This window comes from Triturus cristatus, chromosome 5_2 (genome assembly GCF_964204655.1).
Source record: "Triturus cristatus chromosome 5_2, aTriCri1.1, whole genome shotgun sequence".
Taxonomy (NCBI): Eukaryota; Metazoa; Chordata; class Amphibia; order Caudata; family Salamandridae; genus Triturus; species Triturus cristatus.
The window spans coordinates 1,092,257,958-1,092,278,830 of record NC_140588.1 but is presented as its reverse complement, the minus strand read 5'-3'; the positions used below and the strand labels follow the sequence as shown (position 1 = coordinate 1,092,278,830).

General features: G+C 45.7%; 1 protein-coding gene across 1 annotated transcript in view; it reads right to left on the bottom strand.

The window, feature by feature from the left end:
* Positions 1 to 17,584: 17,584 nt before the first annotated feature.
* TAF1 (TATA-box binding protein associated factor 1) overlaps positions 17,585 to 20,873 on the bottom strand; it is a 303,188-nt gene continuing 299,899 nt past the window's right edge. Inside the window, exon 40 of the mRNA XM_085608461.1 lies at positions 17,585 to 19,356. Within this exon, the coding sequence (XP_085464587.1) occupies positions 19,137 to 19,356 (220 nt within the window). The 3' untranslated portion in view covers positions 17,585 to 19,136. The remainder of the gene's footprint in view (positions 19,357 to 20,873) is intronic.

The window sequence follows — 20,873 nt, the reverse complement described above, 5'->3', positions numbered from 1 at the left end:
AGGCCCCAATCACCCTATGCTCGGGTCACTCGGGGGACTGCACTCAAGTCCAGCACTGCAGGCCCCAATCACCCTATGCGCGGGTCACTCGGAGGACTGCACTCGAGTCCCGCACTGCAGGCCCCAATCACCCTATGCGCGGGTCACTCGGAGGACTGCACTCGAGTCCCGCACTGCAGGCCCCAATCACCCTATGCGCGGGTCACTCGGAGGACTGCACTCGAGTCCCGCACTGCAGGCCCCAATCACCCTATGCGCGGGTCACTCAGAGGACTGCACTTGAGTCCCGCACTGCAGGCCCCAATCAGCTGCACCCTATGCGTGCCGCTTTACATCTCACAATGGCACTGATGTGTCTTTTGTCCCAAAGTTTTGTTCTGAATTTTGACCTTCTGTCCTAAATTTATTTCAGTATTAAACCTCTACTTGTACTTTGTACGCTTTTGTAACATGCGCACGACACTTTTTCCTTTTATAACGTATCGTTTGCTACCTCTTGTATTTTGCTTGCTCTTGATACTTGCACAATTGTCACTATTGCCTCATGTAAGGTAATGTTTGCTTTTGTAACATGCTCACTTGTAATTTTCTCCTCATGTATCAGTACTGTTCCTATTGTGAAGCGCTCCGACACCTTTGGGTAAAGTCCGTGCTATATAAAAACGCATAAAAAAATAAAATAAAATAAAAAAAAAAAAAATTTGTGATCTGAATTTTGCCCCTTTGTCCCAAATTTTTACACTCACCGTCCTGAATTTGCACCCATGCCAAATGGTCACCCTAGCTGAGTGGAGCCCCTACTTGTTTCTTCGGAAGGGGGTCTCCCCGGCTGTTCACCGGAAAATTAGAGCAAAAAAACCAAAACTAAATCTGCTCCGTTTTTGGTCAATGGGCGCCACCTGGTGGCCCGTAGAGTCGGCTGTGAAGAGCAATTGGCAGTATTGTAGATTTGTGAAGAGAACTCCACTCGTTCTTGAGGAAGCGGCGCCACCTGCGGTATTCGGGGGTATTGGACCTTGAAAGCATTTCCTCAGTCAGTGATGAAGGGGGTCTCACCTGGTGGTAAGAAACGACTGGCTGATAAAAAGCACCCGCAGCTCATTTGTGAGGGAGGGGCGCCATCCGGTGGTACCGCAGGGGACTAGCTTATTCAGCTTTTTGTCAGCACCTGGTATGAGGCACCCAGACCTGTAAAGGGGAAACGTCAGACAGACAGCCGGCAATAGAGGTGGGGTTAACAAGACAGAGCCAGTGAAAGAGCCAGATTTATTATAGGGAAGACCAACAAAGCAAACCAACCGAGACACCCTCCAGGGGTGGGAGTGTAAACCGCCTTGAGCCTGCTAGAGGGCTGCAGTGCTGCCCTCGAGGCTCCAGGGCGTTACAATCAAACCCCAACACATAACGCATGGATTTCAACTCACACATGCGCACACTACTGCCTGTGCACAAGCGCAGACGTTTATTTATAGTATCTGCAGTGCTTAATTTGAGCTGGTGGTTACTGGTGGGAGGCCACCACCACTTGCGTTTGGGGACTGGCACTTATTTCCTGAAGCCAGATATTTACTGAGTGCAAGAGAGGGAACAACTCACGGATGGGAAAGAAAGAAAGAAAAATCTTCACAAAGCGGTAAACACAGGGCACGAGGCGGGGGACCACGCGTGTGGACGGCGTCCCCCCACTTATTTTACAGGGTGGACACCATCCCCCCTGCTCAAAAGCTGGACTATCTAAGATGGTGAGTTACTTGCCCAAACAGTCGCCCCTAACTTTCTAAGATCCTTACCCGTCCATCTCCCAACTACAAGACTGGCTGTCAATCTTGTGTAGCGCGCGAATGCGCTACCTATCAAAGTTCTGCTTTGCCCTCTGCAGTGTCCATGAATGGGAGGCAGGGACGGAGTGGGGATAATTTGCTATTGGCTGGCCAGGTGCGCCACGCCCATTGGGCTCAAAGGGCTTCAGCTCCCCCCCCCCCCTCATGTGTGTCAGCCGGGCTGAGAAAGCTTCCAGGGCGCACACACAGCCACAGCCGAGTACTTCACAGGTCTTTAAAAGACCATTTGCTTGTGAATGAGGCTTTGTTGGTTTTTCACCCCTACTTAGAGCCTCTGCATCTCCACTCTTCCTATTGCTGGAAGAATTAGCCGCCGCTCCCCCCCCCGAAATTTGGCTGTAGTTGCGCCTCTGTGGCAGGCCTACTGGCGATGAGGGCGCATGGACACATGCACAGAGGCCACTGGAATGCCCACAGAGAGCTCTCCCTGGCAGCAAATGTTACACCCTTTAGCAAAACACAGTGTAACAACAGCTGGCATAACACAACACATGGCACAGCATGCAAAGTAAAGAGAGGCAAACTGAACTCGGGGTGGAAGATGTGAAGGTGGTGACTGAAAGTGGCAAGCCACGTGCGTGTGAAATATCTGAAGGAGTCCCGGGAGGGTTAATCTGCGAAACATACATTTCTGAATAAAGCCATTTATGACAGGAAAAGCAGACTGGAATGTTACGACGACATTCATTGTGTGCACTCCCGGCGCATTAAATTCGGAGCACAAGCATGCAGGAAGCTGAGGTTATGAAAGCATGGCACACTGACTAGGTGGCACGGCATTCAGAAAGAGGCCAAGCTTGGTTTATGCATACCAAGTAGTTACCCCTAAACCCCATGATCCTTTATAGTGGTCTTAAAATTATTAGTGACAATAAAAGTGAGATATAGGGGAAATACAGATGTGTCAGGAAAGAAGGCCCCGAAAAAATTCAGCACACATCAGAGGGCACATGGTCCGCGGTGGTGTGCAGCTGCAGCAGCTCTTGGCTAGGTCCTCTTTTCCTGAAGATTGTGTGTTCCTCAGTTTTCCCTCACACGGTTATCCCTGTGCCACTCCAGTTGTTCAAAAGCACACTGCACTCTGGCAGCTGCTTCCAGTGGCGCCAATGTGTGTGTGCAATCACCATGTATTCAGTCCTTGCTGTGGGTGCCTTGCGACAGGTCTCCATCGCTATCATTTTGGGGCGCAGCGGGTGTACCTCTTTTGGCCAGCTTGATCCTCTGTTAAAGTTGTCTTAGGTTCCGTTGATTTCCTTGTTTGTGTTATCTCTGTCACTCTCCTGGAATCTTCTCCTGTGTTTGCCCATGGTGTGTAGTTGTTGTACTTTGGATTAATGTTATACACATGCCAAACTTTCTAAACTTTCTCACCTCTTCGTCATGTGTTAGTTCCAGTATTTTTAAGTCGCCCGACGCTTCCTTGCGCAAAACTAAGAAACCCCCAACAAGATGGGCTACTGGTTTTGCCAATGCTGTTTCGGGGGTTTAGGTGGTAAAGGAGGGAGGCACATGAGGGAGAGACCAACACGGAGCAGGGGAGGTGTTTTCCAGGTTTTGCGGTCCACAAAGGGAAGAGAGTGACAAGGAGTGCGGGGCAGGGGGTGTTTTCAGGGAAGAGACGCACACAGCGGGGGGAGAGAGTAACACAAAGCATGGAGGGAGTTTGCAAGGGGGAGTTCACGAGGAAGAGAGCAACACAGAGCAGACGGAGCATCGTCCTAGGGGAGAAGCACAGAACGGATAGGGAGGAACAGAGATTAGGGGGCAAGGGAGGTTGGAAGGGGAAAGAAGCGCACGAGAGGGAGTGAAATACAGTAAGAGGACCGGAGAGAAAGGAGCAAGACAGGGATTTGCAAGGGAAAGCACACAGGAGAGAGAGCTTCACAGAGTGCAGGGGTGTTCAGAAGGTGAAGAAAGCACATGATGGAGAAAGCAACACAAATCTGAAGAGTAAGATGTGTGGTCAGTACTTGTGCCTCGACTTGCCAATCTTCTTCAACGCTCCCATGAAGCATAGGTACTTTACCATCGCTTTTAACTGGCTGGCTTTTAGAAAGTTAAATTTCTGTTGCTTGAAGCATGTGTAGGCTAATCAGTATTTGCTCTCCAATTACTCACAACTATAGATTGCATTTGAATGTGCAAACATGGTATGAAACGTAACTTTTTATTTCAGGTGTTTTGCAGCAATTTCAAAATATTGTGGAGCTTCTCGTTGCTGAATGGGCTGCGATGACTGATATCGATGACTTTGCAGCTTGGTTTTCACTGAGTGGAAAGTGTCACTCCAAGCGTCACACATACACACTGAGACCATGGAAATGCCACACATACACACTGAAACCATGGAAATGTCACACATACACACTGAGACCATGGAAATGCCACACATACACACTGAAACCATGGTTGTTTCCAGACAGTTGACAGTGTTTGCTAGATCCCTGCTGCCTACCTGTGTGTCCCGCTGATCTTGGACCTGCCTGTTCTTCCTCTGGCTTCCGCGTCTCCCCCCCGCCGTCGCCCGACCTCGCGACCGCTGTGAGGGGGGAGCGCTCGACAGGACGGGACTACAATACCCAGGTCCCCCTGCGACCCGGAAGTGGATCTAACGCTCTTTGCGCGCCCGGAGGCGCTATTTAATCGATCCCGCCCCCCGTGTCGCGGGTTCGCGCGCGGTTCGGCGCCGGGCTGAGCCCGGGCAGAGGGCGGGCCGTCTGTGGCCGTCAGGGGCAGACAGAGGCAGGGCTGGGCCACCCCCTTTGCATCCACAGGCTGAACAGGTATTACCGAAAGCATGGGGAAACGTACAACGAAAACTACGTGTGTTGCCACTACCGCCTCTATTGAGTCATCTACGTCAATAGACTCATTGTTGGCCAATGCGCTTACTATGGTCACTAACGAGATTGCTGACACCGAACGCAGAATGTCATTTGGATTCCCCACCACTACTACTACTCTGCTATGTTCTCAATCTCCTAAGGCTCTATCTAACCTGGGCCTCCCCCTCTCCCCTACAGTAACGGTTATTAAACCAATTATTCATGTTGACACTTTAACTACGACTACTGATATATCTAGTTTGCCGACTACTGCTGTAACCGACTGTTTAGTGGAGCCAGAAGTAGATAAAATGCCATGCTCCAACAAACTTATAAGGGAGAAACGTAAGAGAGGCCCAGTGAAATGCATAATAAATAAAAGGAAACAATCAGGTCGTTGCAGAAATCAACCTACGCCACAGAGTATGTGGAATAAAGATAAAGCCAAAGATTGTGAAATAGTTATATCAAGTGCCACTGAGGAATTACTACTTTCCCCATTACCATCGGATGAAGGATCTGAGAGACCTCCCACTCTCATATGAAGATTAGAGTCTCCAACTATGGACAAAAGTATTTGTGAGGTCTCTATACTACCTAAGGAGAGTTGTGATAACACAGTCAGTACTCAGACTGAGTCCACCGCTCAAAACTCTCTACTTAAATTTAATGGCAATTTGATTGAAACTATTGTCGATACTATTTTTAAACAAATCGAAATTCAAATAGTTAAACAATTTAATACTGTTTTTAAGAGACTGGACAAAATCGAAAACCTTGTCAAAAAAGAGGAAATTAAAAGGAAAGGCACTATTAGTCTAGATGTTGTACGAGGCGAGAAAATTATTAGCAAATTGGAAACCCTATGTAATGATCTGAGGGCGGGGGGCCTGACTGCCGCTGCCGATTCTGGCCGTGGAAACATGCAAGGCCCAATTGTTGACAAAACTATTTTATCTAATAGCACTTCAGTCAATATTTAACCCACATTGCCCACGGGCCCGGGTCATGACCCTTCTGGTGTAGAAGGAACAGTAATGACTGGTACTTTAATTTTGGATGCTAAGACCCCGCTAGCCTCCTCAATAGATAGGACAGGTTTTACTTTGGATGGCTCAAACACTGGCAGAGGTACATCAGTAAGAAACAGACCTACTAATAATTTAGGGCCACCACTCAACTTACCCCCAGAATGTTGCCCATATGTTTTAGTGCTAGCAGGTGTACCTGCTCTAAAAGAAGGCCAAAGTGAGTCATGGGTACAATTACACAACAAATGTATCAATTGGCTGACAAAACACAAAGGGGCAAGATGGAACATATCAAATGAGATTATATTAACTCGTAGGGTAAGCTGGGTGGGGCCACAACAGAAAAACATCAGCGGGGACTGCATAGTGATTAACTTCAGACACCCAAATTTTGTAAGATTTTTCATGGACACACATAACTCCCATGTCAGTACATTCACTGCAATAAGCCTTCACCCACTGGGTTATTTCTATAGGCCGCCCCACAGACCAACTCAGACGGTTTCTAATACTATCCCTATATCCAACAGATTTTCCGCCTTATCGGATTTAGGAAGCCTAGACTGACAACCACCAATACCTTCTATTATATTGGATAAGGTCATCAATATAGTACCCCTGGATACGGCTAATCCCATATGTACCAATAAACCCAGCCCAGATAGAATAGTCCTTCCACATGTAGGTTGTTCAGATCGTTCCGTTGCTCCTACTCTTCCCATTACTATTCCGTCAACTGACACTCTAAGTGTCATTAGTTGGAATATTGCAGGGCTCCCAGGTAAGATGAAAATCAAAGATTGGGTTACCTGGATATGTAACTTTGATGTGGTAATGTTACAAGAAACATGGTGTACATGTACTCAATTATTGGAGGGTTTCTTTTGCCACAATCTCATTGTACCATCTCCTGCTTTGGGACGACCAAGTGGTGGTCTATCTATCTGGGCAAAAATCTCTAAGGATATGAAAATCGAACCATTACACGTGGTTAGTAAAAACTTGATAGCCGTAAAATATGTTGCAAGGTTAAAAATTTGTTTTATAAATTTTTACAATAATGATTTTGTCAACCATCCTAACCCCACCTTTCTAGAATTGTTCAAGTTTATCGATGAAGTTGCGGATGGTGAAAAATACGGTCTATTTGATGGAATTTGTGTTGGCGGGGACTTTAATGCTCACATTTATCTTACATCTCCGCCCTGTAGACGAGGCTCTGAACTATTGGATCTTTTACATAGCAGAGATTTAGATGATGTCATGGGCCATTTTGGAATTGATGAGGGAAAGGTACCGGCCCCCACGTATATTGGCCGTGGTTGTTCAACTACGATTGACTATATGTTTACTTCTTCCCTCCTTAGCGAAGTGTTACTTAAGTCTGAGGTTGTCAGTAGCCCATATAGTGACCATCTGCCGCTAGTAATCTATCTCAAATCCATTAAAAAATCTGTAGGCCCATATGAGGTTGGAGTTCAAAATATTAGTGTATCTACAGACAGACTAAGGATTATCTGGAGAGGGATTGATAATCGAGAGATCCTAACTAATGTGATGAAGAATAATCCCTTGTTGATTTCCAACTGCCTAACATTTGGCGGCCCTGATATTACTAGATCTTTCTGTGATCTATGTATTGTTATAAAAAGGGCAATCTCCAGACCAGTAATAGAACACAATTCAAATAATCAAAGATGGTTTGATACCAATTGTTCGAGGGCAAATAGAGAACTTCGGAAAGCTTTGGAAGCTAAACCCCGAGATGCATCCCTGGTGAGTTCATTACGTTGTAAATACAAACAGGTTTTAAAAATCAGAACTGAAGAGCTCTTAATAAGCCATTGGGATAACCTCACTAAAACAATTGCCCTAAAAGATACTACTGGTTTCTGGAAAGAAGTAAAAAGCTTGAGAGCCCTGGGAACCAACATCACCCCGATAAATTGTAACATCACTGGAGACTCATGGGTCAGCCATTTCTCCAAGCTTTATGCTGCAGCTGGGAATTCAACTGAGGATAATTTTCCAGATAATACCATAGTCATAACATTAGAGGAGGTGGAGGAAGCCATCGCGAACAGTGCTGGCAATAAGGCCCCTGGTCCGGATGGTCTGTCCATCGACCAGATAAAATCAAACACGTGGTTCTGGGCCCCCTTACTCTGTAACCTTTTTAATAACTTGAGTAAGGAATCCATCCCTCCTACATGGTCCTGTAGTACTATCGTACCAATCTTTAAAAAGGGAAATAGGTTGGACCCGGGGTGCTACCGACCAATATCCCTGATCGACAACACCCTGAAGGTCCTCGGTAGAGTCCTATTTGATAAAATAAGCACTTGGGCAGATGAAAACTCCATTATCCATCGTTGTCAGCTTGGGTTCCGGAGCAAGCTTGGCACGGTGGAACAATGCTTAAACCTTAACCTCATAATGGCCAAATACACGAGAGCTAAACGATCTCCTCTGTATTTTGGCTTTATGGACTTAAGTTCAGCGTTCGATTTCGTTAATCGCTCTCGCTTGTGGTCCATTCTTTTAAATTATGGTTTAGATGAACCTTTAGTCCATTTTTTGGCCAACCTCCATCGCAACCTGAAAGCTCGAGTTCGATTAAACAATGACGGTGAGGTTTCGAATGAGATTTTAATCGGCAAGGGGGTGAGACAGGGCTGTGTCTTGGCCCCCTTGCTTTTTATTCTATACATCAATGAATTAACTCATTCCCTATGTAATTTGACTAAGGACGTCCCAATTATCAATAATAAACCCATCCCGGCGTTACTCTACGCGGATGATGCGGTCCTTATGGGCCGCACTCCGAATGCTCTGCGTATTCTAATATCGGGATTTGTTAATTATATGTCCGATTTAGGGTTGTGCACTAATTTCAACAAATCCTTTATAATGACTTGCGGCCCTAAAAATTATAAAATCTCAAAGATTGTGATAGGCCCAAACATCCTAAAAAGCACTTGCACTTTTCCCTACCTGGGTCTGCTATTCTCTAACAGCGGTTCGTGGCAACCACACGTTGCGATGGGGAGAAATAAACTTTCAAAATCGATTAATTCCATTACCTCCCTACGCCAACCACGCCAGGCTGATGTGGTTCTTAGTTTACTACAAATTTACCGAACCCAATGTCTCCCAACTGGTACATATGGTGCTGAAGTCTGGGGGTTTTTGAACTGCATAGAATTACAGAGAGAAGAAAACAGATTCTGTCGAAAGATCCTGGGGGGAGTTATTAGTGCACTGACCTTTGTATGTCACAATGAATTAAAACTGCAATATGTAGAGGATTTTATTAGAGTGAGACCTGCATTATTTTGGCTAAGGATATGGCAAAACCCGGCAGCTTCCCTGACTCGTGAGATCATTTTAGATTGTTTGAAAAGTGATAATGTCACTCTAATCCCATGGATGAATGCGGTAGAAAGGAGCCTTGTGAGCGTCAACTACGGTCATCTTTTCACATATCCCGACAGGATTGATGGCTCCCATAAAAATTTGGTGAGAAAGGCACTCTATCAGCATTTTCACAATGAAAGGGAAAGAGTAGACTCTGTGAAACAATCCACAATTGATTATTTATTAATCCAGGACTCACATATTGAATCCCTGATGTCCCCCCAGCCCTATTTATGTAAAAAACTGGGTAGATGGACTAGATTTCTATTTTTTAGATTCAGGGACAGGAGCATTATAAACCTTATCTGCTTTCCACTGGGCTACATTAAAAACTCGGAAAAACTACATTGTCCTTGTGACCACGGTGGAACCCAGAGTATGATTCATTTTATTTTTGGTTGTGGTTTTTATATGAAATTTACAAGACATTATCTAATCCCATATTGTAGGAAATATGACTTGTTTAATCATAACCTTGCATATAGACACTTTTTAATGCTGGGATCAGATGAATTAATTTTTAGAGTTAGTAATTTTCTCAAAGCAATTGTACGCTCACGCAGGTCGTTGAAAATTGATTAACTTTGTTTAGACATTCACTTCGCACTTTATAGCATGTCTTGTTGAAACTTAACACCCTGCAATAGTTTCTTTATCATAAATTTATGAGCCATTTACTTTGTATAATTTTATATAACGTTGTATGATGGCCTTATGCACAGCCCAGTTAGAAGGATATTTGTGTTTTCATTGTTGTTTTTATAAATTATATTCTTACATGTAATAAGTTGCGGCCCAAAATTGTAATACTCAATGTGTATTTTAAAACTTTGTTTTTGTGCTTTTATGGATGGTTTGTTGAAATCCGAATAAAGTCTATTTGAATTGAATTGAATTGAAACCATGGAAATGTCACACATACACACTGAAACCATGGAAATGTCACACATACGTAGGCATCCCCGTTTTATGGTATTTTTTTTTTTTTTTACATTTCCGTCTTTATTTATCCATATTTATCTTTTGGCCGTTTTATCTGAATTTATCCATATTTATTTTGTGCTTTGCATACAAGTGAAGTTGTCAAACTGTACATTTCCATATTTATTTAACTGATAGACGCGCACTCATACTTTGCTATCTGTCGAGTTTTATCTATTTAAGCCGACAAATCTATATTACATAACAATACATCCACTTTAAATACTTTCATTATACCATAAATGTATGTTGACATATGCCACTATTTAAAGAAACGTCATCCTGTTTTTAAATTTCCATGCTGTCCAGCTGCTGGCCTCTAATTCATGAAAGACAGCACGGAGAGTCACTTAAAAGAAGGACAATTTTCTGTATTTATCCACTTTTAAAAATAAATGCAGACAGAAAACACATTGTTTTCTGTCTGTATTTATCTGTAAAACAATCCGTGAAAACAGGGAGCCTTACACATAAGCATCCTGAAAACTTGGCATGCCATGTTTTAGTATGTCTCGCTTACAGCACTTAATGGCTTGACTAATGTAGTTGTAACCAAACTTCATCCACATGTGGGCTGTTAATTCCTCCATACAGGGACCTTAAGTCACAGGCATAAGTACTGAGCAGCTTCAATTGTTAAATCTTGCAATACGTGCAAATGATAGATCTGCTGCACATGTGATGTCACTTCCAGTTGTGATGTCACTTCCGGCCGCGATGTCACTTCCGGCCGCGATGTCACTTCCGGCTGTGATGTCACTACCGGCCGTGATGTCACTTCCTGTGACACCACCTAACTTGGAGAGCCCCCCCCCCCCCCATTTCTTTTTTTAGGACTTGTGCCCTGGGTAAACAGGAGCCTGCAAGAGAGAGAAAAAGGGGCAGGTAGTGTCTGGTAGTGGAGTAAAAGACTACAAGCCTTAGTATGTGGTGAGGTGATGTTTAATTGCAAGTGATTCACAAATGATGACTGAGGCAGGTCAAGGAAAACCGCACCTACCACGTATACCCTTATCAGTGCAACATTTTTTAATCAAACCTTAGCTTCTGAAACAGGGGCCAGAGTTTGGGGGATCAGCTGACATGAGCCCTCTGGCAAGTAAAAGTCTTGACTCACAAACTTAAAAACTACTCAGCACGCCAATGTTTGCACAGTATGATTTGCAACGAAAAATAAGAAAATGTCCATAATATAGTTGATGATTGAAAACTTTATCAATTCATGCTTTACACGGTGAATCAATTCGCTTGTGTACGCTGGCGGCGGGAGCTCAAGTGCAGAGGGTTTTGGTCGGCTGGTGCACGTGCATCAAAGGCACCCAACAGTCTTGGTAAGAGCTGCAAAGGGGGGACAAAACAGGACAGCTGGGTCACTCTCAGTGCTGACCTCTGCGGTGCTGATGTCCCAAATTGACTGCTAAGTCTTTGCGGTGCTGGAGTCCGGATTGGACTCAAAGAAGCTTTGGTTGCTGAAAGGGGTCCAGTAACCCCGGTATTAGTGTAGGGCGGCTCCGGTTGGTCCTGGCATTTTCTCACTTGGTGGGAAGATGGATCTAACCTCTTGGAGCTGTCACATGGCTGATAGGGACATTGTCGACATCGCTAAGTTAGCATGAGCCCAGCAACCATATTGCTGCTTTTGCACGCGTTACTACATGGGTTTCACATGAGAACCGTCTGCTTGGTTCGTTCGATGCCTGTTCCTGGAGTTTAGTCTGGACACTGTGAGCAAGGTCGATAAACAATGCCCCTTGTTATTCTGTTCTGGTCAGTCGCTCGCACCTAGAAAGAACATGCTAAACACGGCTGCTGCTGGAAACTCGTGCTTTTATATTATGGGGAGGCATGTTCAGGTAACACACACTTGGAGAGGGAGCTTTCCAGGGAGAAGAGCCTATGAAGTAGAAATACCAAACAGGCACAAAGGTATGGGGTCTGCTGACAAAGCCCAGAAATCTTCCTTCATATAATAAAGCTTCTTCATACCAAGGGGAGGGTGGGAAGGCCGTATAGTCCTTTATCCACTGTCTTTCTTTTATGACATCTCCCTTTATGATGTATGGCCTTGCTGCAATGCTTACGGTGTTAGGTTTGTGTATTTTGCTGCTGGTTGTGGCTTGTTTACTGCGTTTTAGATCACAATAGTTAAAATAAACATTTTAAACTATATTCATGTTTCGGCCAATTCTTTTTGTGGACATGTATGAGAGAGTGAACGAAAAGGTGTCTTGTTACCGCGATTCCTGAGAGATCTGGGAGTGTTGTGTTCTCGGGTGTCTAATCATTTGCTTCTTCGTGAGTGTGTAGGAGAGCGAGTGAGACACTATAGGCAGTCGATCCTGGGTTTGTGGGCACTAAGGTGGTGGGAAGGCTTAGGCCCCATACACCGAGGTCCTGTATTCCTGCGCATAGTTCTGTGTATGTACAGAATCCCTGCCACAGAGCACGGTGACCCCCTCATGGGCGGCTGCTGCATTGGTGGACCCAGTGGGGAGCAGAACGGTAAACCAGATGTTGCGGTCGGCACCTGCAGGTTGCAGGGAAGTGGCTGCTCTACTTCAAGGGAAACGCTGATGGCTCTTGCGGAATTTTGGAGGCCCTCCGAGGCTTCTGGAGGATGCACAGCTTCAGGACGAGTCGAGCTGTTGCAATTATCAGGACAGGAGCAGGCAGGCAGGGATTAGCACTAACGTCCACTGGTAGTTCGCATTTCTCGCTGTTTTGGCTCTTCTTGGTCCTTCATTTCTTCTTGTCAGGTGAATCTAAGTTCCTGGTGTCAGGGACCCACCTAAATACTCAATTTAGGGGCGTTAAGGGGAGTGAAGGGTAGTAGCCATTGGTTACTTACCCTTGACATCACTACACCCCCTATATGACCACTTACTGTGGGGAGATGGCATAACCCTGTTCCAGAATTCCTATTTCCACCAAAATCAAAATGGTGGAACCCTCCTTTTGTGGAGCAAATCGGGCAGCCCACCTTAGGGGTGTGACTGGCCTGGTAGTGCACCACGCCTCCTCGCATAGCTAATTTCCTGTCTGTCCTGGTGCCAAATGGGCCTCAGGGCAGGGGCTGGCATCTCCCAGGTCTGGGGGAAGTCGGGGTCGCATATCAAAGGCAGCAAGGGCTTTGAAGTCCCTGGCCTTGCTATGCAGATTCACTAGCCATCCTGCTGGAGGAGGTGTGAACACCTTCCTCTGGAGCAGGCATGGTTTCTGGCCTTGGAGAGCACAAGGTCTCACATGCAGGGGTCAGAAACCTGTCTGTGATGGTAGGTTGGATGATACCAGCCCGCCAGCACACTAAGAGGCTGGTAGGTTTTCAGGCGGCACCTCTAAGGTGCAGTCTTCTAGTTGCATGTTTTAATAAATCTGCGACTAGCATTCAGTAAGACAAGGTGTTTGATACTAAACACCATAGCCATCATGTAGCTCGGGTACTCGTTTTGACCAGTGCCCAGTACATAGACTTAACCCCTTCGCTGCTAGGCCTTTACCCACCCTGTGCTAAGCATTTTTTGGGCTATTTGGGGTAGTTTGTTCTTAGGACCCTTTAACTTTTGACCACATAAGGTATCCACGCCAAATGTGTGTCCTTTTCTTCCAACATCACAGGGATTCTAAAGGTACCCAGGGTTTGTGGATTCCCTTGGAGTGGACCCAGAAATTAGCCAAAATACAGCAAATTGTTTTTTAGGGGGGGGAAATTGTAAAAAGGTGCTGCAAATGAAAGAGTCTGGTTTTGTCCCTGCAAATGGTATCAACAAAGGGTTTGTGGGCTGAAATCACCATTTTCACAGCTTTCAGGGACTGACAGACTTTTGTCAGAAAACCAAACTTTTACACAGTTTTGGCATTTTACTGGGACGTAGCCTATTTATGCTATTTTCTGTGATTTCAACCTCCTTCCAGTTAATGGTAGATATGGGTACAAAAGCAATAATGGATCCTGGAAAGCTATACATTTTCGAAAAGTAGACAAACTTCTGAATTCAGCAAGGGGTCATTTGTGTAGATCCATCAAGGTTTCTTTATAGAAACGAACAGTTAAATATAGGAAGAATTGAAAAGGAGTTGAAAAAAACAGCCATTTGTGCCAATGTTTTCACCTGTAACTTCTTCTAATTATGACAGATGTTTGAAAGCAATATACCGTTGCATCCGCTGGACATTACTGGTTGTGGGGATATATAGGACTTGTAGGTTCACCAAGAACCCGACGAACCTAGAGCAAAAAACTGAGCAGCGTCTTACAATGGTTTTTTATTATGGACCGGGTATATACCAATTAATTTGGGAAAATATGTACAGTGAAATATCGGGATGAAAGACACCTATGTATTTCTGAAATTGGAACAAAATATAGAGTTTAGAAACAGTGGCTACATTTCTGAAATTGTCAGTACCCATACTAGCATGAGAATTATAGGTGATCTTTCAAAGAGACTTCTTTTTTACACATTGTCTTTCATTTGGAAGACAGAATTGCATTGAAAGTCAATAGGTAATAACAATTGCTCTACAATTCTGCGTTACCCTAAGTCTCCCGATAAAAATGGTACCTCACTTGTGAGGGTAGGCCTAGTGCCCGCGACAGGAAACGGCTCGAAACGCAACTTGGACACTTCATTTTCACAGCGAAAACTGACCGTACCAGCTGTTGCTCTCGCTAGCAGGTATCATATATGAGAGCCCTATTTCAGCAGTAGGGACAGTATTTAATGTAGCGTGAATAGTTATTGCACTTATATGGATTAGTGCATGAACTAGATACAAGGTGACGGTTGATGGCTTTATATTATGTGTCTATATCTTGCCATACGGACCCTGTAGCTGTACTGGGTATATCATTAGATTAATTCATTTGTAGGAAGTATTGGATTATAGGTACACTAATTGAGATATACGTGTTCAATAATTATAGAAGGGACCTTTGTTGAGTCTGTTTAGAGATATCTACAAGTAAAAGATATTTACAGCTTAGAGGTATGTGTTCATCTCTGTAGGTGAATATTTGACACAGTAATAAGCCCATGAGGTTATTAGAAGCTTTTATGCTTCATATACAGAGGTGCTTTGTCGGACGGACTTTTTGTCCTGAAGAGACCCACACAAATTAGCCTGTGGGTCGAAACGTTGACACTAGAGTGGGGATATTTCAATATAGAATATTTATCTATTCTTGAATCAGTAATATTACTGGACTGCATACCGAAGTTGTGGACACACACGTATATATGTATCATATTTTAACGATTTCACCATGCACTTTGGTGTACTGTGCCATCTGCACATTTTGATTCATTTAGCACTTTTCTGATGAATAATAAATTATGACTAATGTAAATGATCAAGTTTGACCTGTAATATAATGTCATTAGTTATCACGATTGAGACCCACAGAACCATTTGTTCTTTGTTTCAGTACACCTAGGGCAGACACTTTTTAAAGTGCAGGCAGATTACCACATTCACTATGAAACACAAAGCAGCTTAGAAGCAGCGGTTCCATATTTCAGTGAACGTGCTGCCCTGGTGGCAATGTGAGCTTATGTCTGCCCTGTGGGCAGCACATTCATCATACTAGGGCGCGCTATTCCGGTCTGTGCCAGAAACACCTTTTGAAATGTGGACCGTGGTGCAAACAGGGACAATATGTCTTCTGAATAATACATGGCAAGGTGCGCACCCCTCTCCAGGGACCCTGCTATCCTCACGTCCACAAGGTGCGCACCCCTCTCCAGGGACCCTGCTATCCTCACGTCCACAAGGTGCGCACCCCTCTCCAGGGACCCTGCTATCCTCACCTTCACAAGGGTGCACCCCTCTCCAGGGACCCTGCTATCCTAACATCCACAAGGTGAACACCCCTCTCCAGGGACCCTGCTATCCTCATGTTCACAGGGTGCGCACCCCTCTCCAGGGACCCTGCTATCCTAGTCTTCACACGGGTGCACCCTTCTCCAAGGAACCTGCCATCCTCACGTCCACAAGGTGTGCACCCCTCTTTTAGGAACCAGCTATCATCACGCCCACACAGGTGAACTCCTCTCCAGGAACTCTGCTATCCTCACCTTCACACGGGTGCACCCCTCACCAGGGAACCTGCTATCCTCACCTTCACAAGGGTGCACCCCTCACCAGGGACCCTGCTATCCTCACCTTCACAAGGGTGCACCCCTCACCAGGGACCTGGCTAGCCTCACCTTCACACGGGTGCACCCCTCACCAGGGACTCTGCTATCCTCACATTCACAGGGTGCGCACCCCTCACCAGGGACCCTGCTATCCTCACCTTCACACGGGTGACCCCCTCAACAGGGACTCTGCTATCTTCACCTTCACACGGGTGCGCACCCCTCTCAAGGGACCCTGCTTTCCTCATGTTCACAGGGTGCGCACCCCTCCCCAGGGACCCTGCTATCCTCACATTCACAGGGTGCGCACCCCTCTCCAGGGACCCTGCTATCTTCACCTTCACACGGATGCACCCCTCACCAGGAACCCTGCTATCCTCACGTCCACAAGGTGTGCACTCCTCTTTTAGGAACCAGCTATCATCACGCCCACACGGTGCACTCCTCTCCAGGGACTCCTATACTCACACCCACATAAACTACCATGGGAGACCATGTAAGCACGGTGACCTCCGCATGCTTCATGGTGCTCAGAATTATCAGGAAAATTAGGTTCTTTTTGACTGAAGCGAGTTTGCGAACGGTAGTGACAGCACTTATTATGTCGCGTCTTGACTACTGTAACAGTCTATTTCTCAATATTCAAAAACAACATCTGAATAGGCTGCAGGTTGCCCAGAATGCAGCAGCTAGACTGTTGACGGGAACACCCAGATTTATCTCAGTTAAGAAAAAAATTAAAGAATTACATTGGCTTCCAATACATCTGAGATCTCGCTTCCAGGAGTTGTGTATTGTTTTTAAGATGGTGAATGGGATGGGTCCTGAGTTTCTTAAAACTAAGTTCTCATGGTACATTCCAGGCAGAAATCTAAGGTCTACAGGCTCTAAACAGGTGAAAACTCCCTCTTTTAAGAGGACAATTTGGGGGGTAGAAGCTTTGTTTATGGTGCCTCAAAAGCCTGGAATGAACTGCCCTTCACTCTGAGAAGCATTTCCGACCTCACCTCTTTCAGGAGACACCTCAATACATAGTTTTTCTCCCAGTTTTAGATCTTTTCTGCCGCAGGTATTCAGTGCTTAGTGCCAGGACACCCCAGGGTAACCGTGCGCTCTACAAGCTTTAATAACATAACATAACATGGGTGCACCCCTCTCCAGGGACTCTGCTATCCTCACCTTCACACGGGTGCACCCCTCACCAGGGACCCTGCTATCCTCACCTTCACACGGGTGCACCCCTCACCAGGGACCCTGCTATCCTAAGATCTAGAACCAGCACATCTCTGTTCCGCAGCTATATTATGACACCTCTGATGAATGACTTTCTGAATCTTAAATAAACATAAGGATACACTAATGTTGTCTTTATTTACATATCAAAAGCACAATGTAGAACACAGTATAAAAGCAGTGCACTGGAGAGGGCCCGTTTCGGCTCTAGTCTTCAGTATTTGAGCTCCAATTGAGAAGTCTATCAAGCAGGGCAAATGACCTCAAGGAAAAGACGATCAGATGAAGCAAGGGTGTGATACGACAGGAAGACGGCTTGAGTAGCCAATCTGAAATATCAGGACGTCTCACTTGGAGAGACTGTCTGCCACAATAGGCTTTCTGGCACTGGAAGCTGACGTGGCCGCCTGTCTGATGCATTAGGAGGTCGGGCACTGCGGGTGACAGCATCTGTGCCCTGAGAAGTGCAAATGGCGAGCTCAGCGGTGACCTCTAATACTCCACCTGGTATCCAAATTCATAAAGGGAGTCACACACCAAACTCACACTCTTCTTTCATTAACCAAGAATGATGCAGTTTGTCAACCGGACTGGCGTGTCCTCCCAAATGCTTTAAATGTACCACCTTCAGGGGTCTTTGCCACATCGCCATTAGTACTTTGCTACCTGGCTGATGTCAGCTTTAAGGGTTTGTCCCAGCTTTGGCTGTGTGTCGCGTGAGCATCAGGTGCGTAACACCTACCAGACACAGAGGTGAGGGACAGTGGCAGCGGTTTGGGCTTTGCAACATTTGTACTGGAGAGCATACATCTACTTCTGTTGGTTGTCTTGGAGTCCATGCTTCAATGCTCTCTACAGTTTGCATTCTGGAATTGCTGGGTCCAGGGGATCAGTATCAAACATATCGGACAACTTTTGAATGCCACACGAGTTCCATCACCTGGGAGATGCTCTTTGTCTGAAGCTTGGTTTGGGTTACAGAAGTTGTTAGCAGCAGTAAGGCCTCCTATAAGCTCTAACGGACACACAATCTAAGTGGAAAAAGGAACTGAAAGTGAAAAGATACTGTAGCTTGAGTTGAGAGCTTTAAAAAGTTGCTTTAGTGTTTCTGTTGAGAGCATTACAAAGTTCTCAGGGTAATGCAACTTGTTAAAATAGCACCACGCTTCCAGATTTTAACGAGCAGCATGGACCACACCTAACATGATCAGGTCTATCTCAGTTGCTTCTGGTGAAGCATCATGCTTGTCTCTGGAGCTGTTGCCTTTTCTTTGGAGCGCGCAGTTTCTGTGGATCGCTCAATGAACTGTAATGGCTGCAGACATCACATCCCATCTCCAGCAGATAGGATCGCCCCACCTCTCCCCTCGAGGAAAGACGCTTGCATTGACCCTACCCATCTTGGGCTAAAATGGGAGTTGCAATCGGGTTGATAAGAACATTTAGTGTTCAGATCACAGTTCTCTTCCTTGGCTGATGGTGGTGTTTGCAAAACATCGGTCTCCATTAGCCAAGGTTAACCCAGCGATCACGGCCATGTTTTTTTCAGTGGCGTCCGCTGCTGTGGCGGCTGCAGTCTTCTTGCACCGAGGTGGTTACACAGCTTCATATGTTCTGCTGTGATCTGCCACGGCCCTTGGGATTCTTCCTTCTCAAAACCGAAGGATCCTGTTATTCGTTGTCAGAGTCTAGATCACTATCTCCACCAATGGAATGAAACTCTTCACTATCGTCGTCTTCGGAGAGTCGAACCTGATTTAGCACGCTTGGCCCAAGGCGGCGTTCCTCCTCTTCATCCTCATCTTCCTCGGAGATTCCATACCCTCCCATGCTGCTGAAGCTTGTGTCTCGCGTGTTGGACTTTGGGCCTCGCTCTTCGTAGCTTTCATAACTGTAAGGAAAAAGAGAACATGGTGTTGAAGAAATTTACATTTTTGCAAGTGCACTAGTCCTAGTAACACTCCTGTCTAGATGTGAGTGCTTCATTGAGATCGGTGCAGTTAGTCCTGGGTGTAACATCATTTCTGTGAAACCTTAATTATGCTATCAAAAATTAAATTAACAAACCTTTGTATTTAGTAAAGAAATAAATATTACTAACACCCTTTATGGAAGGCTGAGATTGACTCAACTGTTTCAAAGGCATAAGATAGGCATGAAGGAAAATTTTACTTACCCTGTAAGCATCTGTTCTTAGTGTGTAGTACGTACTCCTGCGATCTAGTGTCAGGTTGGGACGTTTGTAAGTGGCTTTTCTTTGAAGAAGTCTTTGGAGTCACAAATGTACTAAGATTCCTCCCTTGGTTCACTATGCATATAGGCACTCTTTCCGTCTTAGTTTTTCACACAGAGTTTTTCACACAGCAGGTGAGCACATGTATTCCATGTCGAGTGCGCATAGATAGGTGCACCATGCGTATGTAGTCGAAATTATTAATTAATTAGGAGCTCTGAGATCCTTACAAGCTTCTGAGGGGAGGGAGGACACATGAATCTAGAGCGCTAAACTTTTCAGACACTCATCCCCAGGCTTGGCAGTTTGGGCTGGACTGTTCCCATGAGGCACAGGGTCAAGACTGATTTGCATATAGCTGTGTCTGAACTGGGGTTTCGAAGTGAGCTAAAGACCGATGATGGATTCAACCCAGATCTGTGACTGGGGGCGAGTGTCTGAAAAGTTTCAGCGCTCCGTCCATCATCTCCTTGTGTTTGCCCTAAGTTGGCAGGGTATGCCCAGGTGTGGGTCCCTTGCTCACTTTGCCACTGGAGTCAAGCTAGCCTGGCTGATGAGGGCTGTCAGCCCGAAATCCGTCCCAGGATGCTTGTTTCCAGTCCAGGGAAGACCTGGCTTGGCAGTTTGAGCTGGACTGTTCCTATGAGGTACTGGGTCAAGACTGATTTGCATATAGCTGTGTCTGAACTGGGGTTGCGAAGTGAGCTAAAGAACGATGATGGATTCAACCCAGATCTGTGACTGGGGGTGAGTGCCTGAAAAGTTTCAGCGCTCCGTCCATCATCTCCTTGTGTTTGCTTTGTTTGCCCTAAGTTGGCAGGGTATGCCCAGACATGGGTCCCTTGCTCACTTTGCCACTTGATTCAAGCTTGCCAGGCTGGTGAGGGCAGTTAGCCCGAAAGGGGTCTCCGGATGCCTGTTTGCGGTCCAGGGTAGACATGGCTTGGCAGTTCGGGCTTGACTGGTCCCATGAGGCACAGGGTCAAAACCGATTTGCATATAGCTGTGTCCGAACTGGGGTGGCGAAGTGAGCTAAAGAACGATGATAGATTCAACCCAGATCTGTGACTGGGGGTGAGTGTCTGAATAGTTTCAGCGCTCCGTCATCATCTCCTTGTGTTAGCTTTGTTTGCCCTATGTTGGAAGGGTATGCCCATACATGGGTCCATTGCGCA